Source organism: Perkinsus marinus (genome assembly GCF_000006405.1).
Source record: "Perkinsus marinus ATCC 50983 genomic scaffold scf_1104296960440, whole genome shotgun sequence".
Classification (NCBI taxonomy): domain Eukaryota; phylum Perkinsozoa; order Perkinsida; family Perkinsidae; genus Perkinsus; species Perkinsus marinus.
In genome coordinates this window covers 59,599-70,139 of record NW_003206145.1, presented here as the reverse complement: position 1 = coordinate 70,139, position 10,541 = coordinate 59,599, and the positions used below count along the sequence as shown (strand labels likewise).

The 10,541-nt window shown below is 48.2% G+C and overlaps 1 protein-coding gene across 1 annotated transcript; it reads right to left on the bottom strand.

The window, feature by feature from the left end:
• Window positions 1-413: 413 nt before the first annotated feature.
• Pmar_PMAR014975 (L-2-hydroxyglutarate dehydrogenase, putative) lies at window positions 414-2,069 on the bottom strand (the record flags this gene model as incomplete). The annotated part of the gene is made up of 10 exons (XM_002772712.1): window positions 414-522; window positions 578-761; window positions 807-890; window positions 941-1,032; window positions 1,069-1,237; window positions 1,339-1,468; window positions 1,510-1,616; window positions 1,666-1,770; window positions 1,817-1,889; window positions 1,983-2,069. The coding sequence occupies 10 exons, from the start codon at window positions 2,067-2,069 to the stop codon at window positions 414-416; spliced, it is 1,140 nt and encodes a 379-aa protein (XP_002772758.1).
• Between the last annotated feature and the right edge of the window lie 8,472 nt (window positions 2,070-10,541).

The window sequence follows — 10,541 nt, the reverse complement described above, 5'->3', positions numbered from 1 at the left end:
AGTGACAATCCACTTTTACACTTACTGTTAGATTCATTTCATCAGTTTCGATGACCATTCTCTTCGGCGTCATCCATTCGGAGCTAGTATTTCAAGTGTTGTCATTGTCAATACCGTGGGAAGCTCTACTGCGACGATGAAGTGTATGGAAAATCAACAGGATTGAGTGCACGATGCACCTTTCATCCCGAAATAACCTTCAAGCTGAGGAACGCGGCGTCGGGACCCCTACGTATTGTCCTGCCTAAGTAGGATTTGATACAGTCCCCATTATGACGCTGCCCCTTCCCAAGAAGAATGTTACAACATATATGTTCCCGCTGTTCTCCCATCCATTCCTCCCGATCGCCACCAACACGAAGCCGGGATTCGTTGAAAGGAATATATGAAAGCACGGACACAAAAAAATACGATCACTCGACAGTCTCGGGCAAAGGCTCTTCTGTCTTCATTCCCAGCTTATCCAGAACCTCCTCGGCTAAAGCTAATGCTGCTGTCAAACCGGGCGACTCTATCCCGTATCTGAACAACATGGTGATTATCATAGCTGTATTGTGGCGCGGTGGGAAAAACTCACAGTGACAGATGTTTGCCAGTGTAACCATGATCATCGATAACGAAATCGCCTTCGTCGATTTTTGGCCGAATGCCCGAGTAATCGGCCTCGAGAGAATCGTCAGGAAGGTCGGGCCAGTAGTCTCGAATGCTGTCATAAAACTCGGGAGCCATCTTAGGGTCAACTTGATAAGTTTTGAAATCATCTAATTAGCATGAATGTCCTCCGTTCACTGAGCTCTCTCACTCACCTAAATCGACATCATCGGGTAGCCACTGACCGTTGGGACCAAATTTCAATGCTTTTCCATCGAGACTGAGTGTACAGTGAGTGCCTGGAGGATAGCAGCATAGATGGATACAAGAAGGATGTCAATCAACTCACCCAAACCAGTTGCTGTAGGTTGCGGGTATACAAGGCTCTTGAAGGGGAACTTCACGCCACTCTTCAGCTTAAAGTAGTTACCTCTCACGAATCTAGAAAAGCTTCACACTGATAATCCTCAATGATACACGGCTTGCCTAGTAATGGGAATGTGGACTGTGTCGCTTTCCTTGAGCCAAAGCTTAGAAAAATGGGTAGCATGCAGACCAGCAGCGTTGATGAGGATATCGCAGGGCATGGTATCCTCACCATTGTTCAATTCTAATGTGAATGGAGGCTCACCGCTGGAAGCTGCCTCTTGTGAATAAGATACACCTGATAATACACCACGATAGTACTATTGCTATTCTATGTATCAATACCAAAACTAGTATCAGCACTGTCATCATTATTATTACCAGTAACTTTATTATCAGTAGCAATCATCGCACCATGGCCCTCAGCGTCGGCTCTAAGAGCCTCCATAACACCATGGGAGTCGAAAATAGAGGTGTTAGGACTCCACAATGCAGAGAATTCGGAGGGGACCTACGATGAAACCTATCAGTCTATCATTTGAGGGTTCTTACCCCTTCAGGTAGGGATGGTGCCCAATCAACATTCCTTGCTCCATTAGTCTGTGCTTTATGAAGGAGCTCACCAAGCTGGCCTTTGTCACGCGCCACGATATAAGCACCTACCGAAGATAGTGGCAGAAGTCGCACCCAACTCATCAGCTCCCTTACCGCACGGGAGAACAGTGATGTTGTGCAGATCAATGAATTTCTGCATCAGCCGTGCGCCTCGGACACAGGTCTTAGCTTTAAGAGAATCCTTCTTGTAGTAAATACCTAACACTACTGATAATAAGAATACAAGATGAACACCTTATCTCACCTTGATGGAGTACCTCGCTGTTACGGCTACTGGTCTCCTCACCGAAACGGGAATGCTTATCAATACATATGACCTGTTAAGATGATACAGATGATAGATTAACAGACCAACATTGATAGGGAATGGTTTCTAGATGATAGTTGTAGATTGGTGATACCACACTTACCTCAAGAGCAGCACACCTCGCAAGAGCTCGAGTGATAGCTAGACCAACTACACCAGCTCCAACAACTACACAAGTTCGTTCCGCCATGATAGATATTAAATCTGATGAGGTTTCTCATAGATAGTGCGTATCTTCAGCCTAGCACACAGCTTTCATAAAAATGTACTCACCTCGGATCGAACCTGCGACTATCAAGTTGGTGGTAATGCAGTGCATGTGGCTGCTGCTACAAGGAGATTAGGTCCGGACTGGCATTTTCTGAGCTTAAGATTTCTGTGGTCGGCGCAGCCAGCGACGGATCTACTCACTGGCCCAGCGTGTAGCGCTATCGACCTCATAGTGGCAGGAATTCGGTTGCACCTATAGCTGTAGTCTTGTGGAAGAAAGATCAGCCGTCGAGCAGATGAGCTGTGCGAGGCGTCCAAATACTCTAATGGCACTGCCAACTTGTGTTGTAAATCCCACTCATTCACGTCAGAACCTCCTCTTGATATCAAACTGGGAACTAAATCTAGTTTATCGGGATCATATGGAGAGCCCATACTTGCCCAACCCCTGTAGTGGCGGACAGTACGCAACACATCCTCGCCCGACTGAAGCCTTACACGAATATACATATTTCCGCAGATGTTTAAACTAGCCTCATCTGATAAGAGTTTTCTCCATCACTCCGGCCCGAGCTCGCAAGCAGCTTATCATATCTGCATGGCACCTGAGGGATCCCACATGTGCATGACAGCTATGTGGTCTGTTAAATGTTGAACGTAGACGTACTTTCCATCAGAGCACGGCACTGGCAACTCTGGAGATTTGCACGGCCCTTTGAATTTTGAATTGCCAACGCAGTCATGTATGTATGGGAAGAAGTCATAGCCCGCAGTAACCTTCGCCTTCTTCCGATCGCAATGCCCGAAGTCCTCTACTGTGCGCTGAGAGAGAGAGAGAGCACGCTTGGGTATCACCAAGGGAGCATCTCACCTTGTAATTTGCGAGAATCGTGAGTGCCATGTAAGCCTGTTGTACAGCCTTGGTGAACGTCTTTTCTCGGCTATCGAAATCGATGTAATCCAGGCGATTCCCCACGGCAACTATATTCCAAGGCGCCATGTCCTCGTACCTTGCGTTTCACAGACTGCGAACCAGTCAAGCTGGAATGTGACTACAGTGGAAGGCTGAGAAACTCTCTGTAGAGTTCTTCTTTGACCGCTGAAGACAACCCCAAGCGCATGATAAGGATCAGCGTGACCGCTCGCAAAGGTGAAACTGGACGAAACACTGGCGATCACCATTCTCCCATAAGAGCTTCCACTCACTGTAAGGGATCGGGGAGTTATCCTTGTCACGATACAGAGTTACATTCATTGCCCTTGTTCGAGTCGAACCTCCAACTATGTAGAAGTTCTCGATGTCGATGTTGTAGAGATCAGAGATGGGTCTCCGCCAATCCTTCGAGAAACGGTGATCAACGTGATGCATCTGTGTATTTCACCGGTTTCATAACTGCCTTGGCTATCCCTGAGCTTTTAACGAGGTCTATGGGGACTGGGAGGACGTGCATCGTATACGTTCGTTTGTGGCCATCTTCGTACCATTTGAAGTGATGGTGAACCTGTGGAGGGTTACATTCGACCAATGGGACTATTACGTCATCGACTACTTGACGCTGTGAGCTTATCATGTCACATTGTACGATGCCAAGCACAGGAGAGTCTCCAAGCCAACTACACTCCAGTAAAGTGTGGGAGCTCACGTGAGGGGCTGAGAAGCTTTCTATTGAATGAAAAAACCTTAGTGGAATACGCAACCTATGAATCTCGCAGTGTAGTATTCGAGAAACTTAGAGGAGATGATCTCATCGGGACTGATCTCATGGCCCGTGACTAGACTCAGTAGTAGCAGCATCTGATGATCCAGAGGTGTCATCGGGTGAATCAGCCATCACTCATACTGCCGGACCAGCTTGCAAAGGGATGAAGGTGGTCAGGGCACTGCTGGCGAACATGCCTGCCAGTTTAGCGTTGTGCGGTGTCAAACCAACCCATTGGAATCGGAACAACTCCGGACTGATGGGAGAAGCTATTCAGCGTAGGAATGATGGAGAGTTACCAGTCACTGAGATCTCGGGCGATGTCTTCGTCGATATCACCATTACAGACGATGTTGTTATTAAGACTGATGGGCCCTATGTTAGGTTGTGAACGATTATATGAAGCTCGGAGGACTTTGTTATGGTATTTCTGCAATGGATACTATCCTAGGATGAACAAGTTGTGTCTCACTGATAATGAGGCTCCGGGCTCGACTGACACCACCGTTGAATTCTCGAATGCCTCCGAAATTGCCATAGAGAGCCGTCCTGGGAGAGACAGACTGTTGCTGAGACTCAGAACCACACACGCCTACCTTCTCCTGATCCCCACTCGACGAAAGAGAATCGGCCATCGTCAAGAATGCCCGTAGGGAGAGCCTTCATGAGTCGAACCATCTTCATCGCTTCTTCTCTCTTGACAACTTGTCCAAGCCTATGTTCGAGTACTGTGTGCCCTATCACCCCTTCAACTTTGAGATCTGCGAGGCCAGTCAGCATGAACACATCAGACTAATATGCTACTTACCTCGATCAAAGCCAACAATCAAACCAAGTCCTCGAGGGCTCGAATCTCCACCAGCGAGGCTGCTAGGGCGGACATAATCACCATCATCATTACTCAGCAACCACGTTGTTGACCTATTCAAGAAAGCTCTTTGTCTCGATCGCGCTAAGTATGGCCAGAACTTTTTCGATTTAGCCTTCGAAGATCGCGACAAGTCATAATCCTTATATTTCATGCTCATACCGATAGTGTTCAGGAATGCCGAGCTCCCTGTCTCATCCAACCACACGAGATATCTGCTAGTAAAGAAAGCATGAATAACACCAGATTCTGGTGACCAGCAGCAGACCCACCCCGTCCGGCCAGGATGACCATTGACCCTCTGCGCCAAACTTTTCAAGGAGTTAATCATCCGTTCAGTCGAGAAGCCTTCCTGAGTTATTTTTCACTATCTTGGCGCCACTCAGGGACTCACGATTTGAGGGAGGAACCGCAGAGGTAATATACCACGCCGCGGCTGACCCTCATGGTTCGGCTTCATATGGATGAATCTCATCAGACTATTGCCTCTAACAAAACAATAACAACATCTTCCCATCGTCGCTGCCTTACCTTGAATTACAACGGTCCGATTTCTCAGCACCATGCGCACCAGTCATCAACTCTAGCATCTGCGTCGCATTGTTCCAGACACTCTCAATGCATGGTAGACGCCACAACATCTCCTGCAGTAAGTTGGTCTGATCAGGAAGGAACACCTACGAGGACTGCTGGTTGTAGAGAGTCATCACCAGAGCTGAACAGAAAGGAACTTCCAAGATTAGCTCATCGGTTGATCGAGCAAGACTCTCGACGATTTTCATCAGAGTTTCGGAAAGTTGCTGACCTATCATCAGACATGTTGTCCCTACAAAACGATGGCTTTCACAAGAGACTCTTCCTCCGCCATTAGGAGGCCTTCGAGCAATCTCAGCAGCCCACATTCCAAAGAGCTCTTTGAACCCAATGAGGAGGGTGTCAAGCCGTAACTGGGACGAGCCCCGAGTCAGTAGACCTGAGCAGAGAGGAAGGGGGTAGAAGCCGCCAGCACCACACTCACCGAACCACTCCGTCGAGGGCTTCATGGTCAGCACTGAAACATTCCTAACATTGTCCGATACTCTGATGATCGGTGTCGAGGTAGAAGGTACCACTAAGACTGCCTGCAAACGAGCCATGTGATATGATATCCACGACTGAGCTCTTCAGAATACCTTGCCATCAGTCTCAGAGACAATCTCAGAAATCATCGAGGATGCTAAACTAGCTTGGTGGTGGACAAGGGCGATAACACGAGTTTGAACGGTTCCTGGCTCCAACGAGTGTCAACAATAGGCTACCTTGGTGATCAGACCTTCCAGAAGTTTCCGAGAAGCTTGCTCGAAATCTGTCTCGAATTGTTCAAGTGTGTCCGCATCGAGCATCGTCTCGATGGCTTTGTCACTGTTTATTTTCTTTCCTGCAAGACCCCGAATGTCCTTCATATGATCACGTTCCGTTCACCGCTGCCCCTCCGTGGATTCCGTTCGCTCCACGTATCCAACGCACTATCGGTGTCATAAAATTCTCCATAACCGAGTTTATCAAGTGAACTGTCCTCCTCCCCTCCTTCAGAGAGCTCTCCATCCGCCATGAGGGGCCAGTCGCCATCAGGGACCTCTTTTTCGCCCTTCGAGTCACCTTGAATCATCCCTCGGAAAGCTAGTGGATCTATAGGTCACCATACTAGCATATTCTGATGATGCATCATTGAGCAGCTGGAGGAGTTCATCTAATTGCGAGTCATCATATGGCTGCTCTCGCAGATTTCGGCGAGGCGTTGGGGTGCCCCGGGCCGGACTAGACTCATGCATATCTCGGTGCAAGTCGACTGGAAGACCGCCAGGTGGACCTTCTACGACACAGACGATTTCCTCTGCTCGTTGAAGCGATGATGGGCCCAGTTCCCTACGGACTGCCTTAGTTACATCAGCACTGCGCGTACCCTACCATTCTCCACTCTCGGACCACTCCCCCAGAATGTACCCCTGATTGGAGCACCACTCGGGCGTGATACTGCCTAAAGCAGTTGAGGGAGTCACCCAGGGTGACATGAAGGGTCAACATGAAGGGTGACTCACCCTTCATGTTGACCCCAAAAGGTCTCACATTGCTCTCCGACAATTGCTTTAGCCCCGAGCACCTCTAAACCGGCGTCATCAACAATCAAGGCAAGACCTGAGAGTCGATGGTGAGTTCGACTAGATGATTCAACTCTCACAAGACCATATCTCTTCAGTGCTCTTCATGTGAGCGCATCTTTGCCCAAGGGCCGATTCAAGTAAGGTTATGATGACCTACATGAGGCAGGCAGGGGTGCACAGGACAGCAACAATATCTAAACCTCAATGAGTTGGATCGCAGCCGCTGTGGGCCACAGCCCGAATGGCAGTGCAAGAAGCGATGAAAAGGGTACGCCATAGGAGGAGGGCGCTGTTTTTAAACCTGTAAGAGTTGTGGATCGCGAAGGATGATAGAACACTACTGGGAGATCGGACCCTGATGATCTCAGCAGTAGATACATCTTCGACGATCGTCTCGTAGCCTGTTATTGTGTGTTTATCGGTAATGGTTTGTACACGGCTTACATGCATCCGTTAGGATATCGGCCATCTCTACTAGAGCTGCAGGTAGTATTTGCATACGGCATGCTAGGCGGAATCGGCGCAGGAACCGCAGTAGGTCGCCTGAGGCAGTGGTGTGTTAATGGCTGCCCCGCAGTATCCCTTCATATGCTGTTCAACGCGAACTTCTGTTTTCCAGCTCCTTCGCGTGTTCGAATCGAAACAACCAAAGTAATCAGTCTTGAAACCACAGTTCAGTCGTGAAGGACTCCCTCGAGCATACGGATTCCGATAGGATAAGGACAGGCTTCTCCTTACGCTCATCTGACGGGTACTCTCCTATGAATACCCCATGCATGCTTCCTAATGGAGGTGTGCTTATACGATCACCAGATGAGTGTGGTGGTAGCAGAGCTACTATCTGCAGGTCCTGTTCAACTTCAGTGAGGTATCTGCAACAGTATGATGGGGAAGCCGGGTCAGACGCACCTGATGGGTTCCAACTCTTGCAGTTGAGTGAGCCACATAAGTAGGATTGTCGGACCACCAGGATGCTTTCTACCAGCCTTTCGATGATCACGAGAGACCTTCACTATAGTTTCAAGCCACCAAGCGACGGTGACAGGTGGATTATTTTCCAAGGTTTGAGGCTCCTAGTGGGAGCGGATAGGATCAAGGATGATGCCATACGATGGACCCACGGCGTATCGAGCATAGATGTCAACCAACGAGTCAAACCGCCATCCCGTGTTGCCAGCAGTCGAGCACAGAAATTGCAGTAGGGATGGGAATAAAAATATGAGCATAATACTGGGGAAGAACATCAACAAAGTTTTGGTACCGTTTGGGAACAACTTGCGGTACGACTTTAACGAAAGAATACGATGTCAAGAACTAGATTTACGAGGTGCACTTTCAGCGCAGCTGGTTATGGTGAACATCGCTTCAGGTGAGTTACTCTTGTCCTCCTTACTCAATACTGGTACCATCCAAGGTGGAGGTATCCCCCTATGACAAGAGAAAACGTGAATAACCGTTCACCTGTCTTAGACAGGTGAAACGCACGTGTACATGTACTGCGTGTAGACGTGCGATCACGGGATGGATAGCTGCATGTCATGCAGCTAATTAATCGCTATACTGTGTAGTTGAGTTGAAGCCGTATAGATGGCAGACTATACTATCGATACGAATGGGAAACGGATGCGTGGCTCAAACCCTCGGGTCGCATCACCCGTGGCCTCGCACCTCGAGATGGCGCGTGGAGCACCACACGGGTAGACGTCATGGAACACCAATGGAGCCAGCGATAGAAACGAAAATAGACTGAGTGACGAGTTATGGGAATAGTATAATAATCGTCGATCGTTGGTCACTGTTGCTCATGAATCACCCCGAATCCCTCGACAATGAGGTGCGGGCTACGGACTTCGCTCTGTCGTTATGTAATCATAACACGATCATACGGTGATCATCACAGTATTTGATTCTCTTGGCGCCTTGTCATATCGCGCAGCTTTCTGTCGTGAGGAGCTTTATTGTCCCTCTAGCGCTAGGCGCCAATCATGTTCTCTGTAAATGTAAGTCTGAGTTTTGTTAGCTTCTACCTCAAGTACCAATATCTATTGTGAGGCGGAGTAGCGTTGTCAATGAAGTGAGTGATCACACATCGTGCATCGCCCCTTTCTGAGTGATCTGCTGGTCAGCTTTCCCGTCCATAGTTCAAGGTGTTGCTCACGGACCCTCGGAAGGTTATAATCAACTTCACGCCCTGACAGATATATCCTCGATCGCCAAGCAGCGTAAATGGCATTCACGCATTCACCGAATGCAATCTCCAGAGGTGGTCAACTGCAATGATCCGTATCCAGTGTTAGGAGGTGACCACCTGCAGCCATCCGCATGCAATATCTATATTCTATTCCGATTAGTGATACTGAATTACTGATTCTGAGTGAGTGATCAGACTCATAAAACGCCCACTTCTCACGCTGATTCCGTCACGGAGGTATTCTGCACCGGCAAACAAAGTTGATGCTGATGCATGACTTTGGAGCAGGAATATTTCAAACTCTATCGAAATACACCCATCGTACTTGGAATTGCTATTGTGATGAGAGTATCAATATCTAACAATATCCAAACAACAATCCTGGCTCGTAGAGCAGTCCCCCACCTTCAAAATGAAATGTTTCCATAATACGGCAGTACTACTACCCAATTCAACACGTATATCTCAACCGAACACAAGTGGGGAACTGCGCGCAAAATGAAGTCTCCGAAGAGTATCGAATCCGCGCCTCTCACATATTTGCGCTCGTTCTTGTAGCGATCACAATGTGATCATCACACTCAAGCGCATCTTTCAAGAATGCGGTAATGCTGAGTTCAACGGCTGGAATTACGACCTTCATTCTTGTCAGGATCAAGAGCAAATTATCGTGATGTTGCAAGTTGAGCCTGATCGACTGATGCAGATGCAGGATCACCCCAAGAACAATGAGTTTGAGTAACAAATCATGCGTTAGATGGATGATCTTCAGTATATAATCAAATTCGGGAGCTCCGAGTCGGGAAGCAACGAAGAGGTTGAAGCTGAATATTGACATACTCTGCGTTATCGATCTGACGATGAGTAGGCGGTGACTGTGGAGATTATGAACTGCCCGACTGTGGCGTGCGCTACTATGACCCCCTTTTTTCATATCTGTAACCGACGAGACCTCTGTAACCGTCTCCCGTGGATGTTGGCATATTCATCATTGATTCACTCCAGTATTGCTATGTCTGCAACGTCATCCGCGTCGCATACTATAGTCTCGGGGTCCTTCATAACATGACAACAAATCGATTACAACGGCGAGCGCGGCTATTACTTGTAAACGCGAACGCCTCGCGACAGACCAGAACCATTGACAGTGAAAATTCGAACAGAAAGTCTAATGCCTCCCGTAAGCCTCGGTTCAAGAGCCTCGGTATGGAACCAACCCTCACCTACTACCAACCATTGGCGATGGTAATATTGCAGAGCCTCCCGTCCTTTACTGTTGGTGATAGGAGTAATGTACTACTGGGGTTCATCCTCGTTATTGGCTTCTGGCTCATGATCGACTCAGAAGCTTCTTCAGCAGACCATCGATACGCTTCCAACTTCGCAGGTGGATATCTCCTGCCTTTCCTGATTTACTGACTATCTCATTTTAGCCGCATTGGACAGCAGCAACGTAGGGGAGCCCAGCTCGATATATCGAGGAGTTTATACTATGACGCCTTTGGCTGATGTGAGCATGGTTGCTCACCGGACCTATTTTGAATCTTGTCGT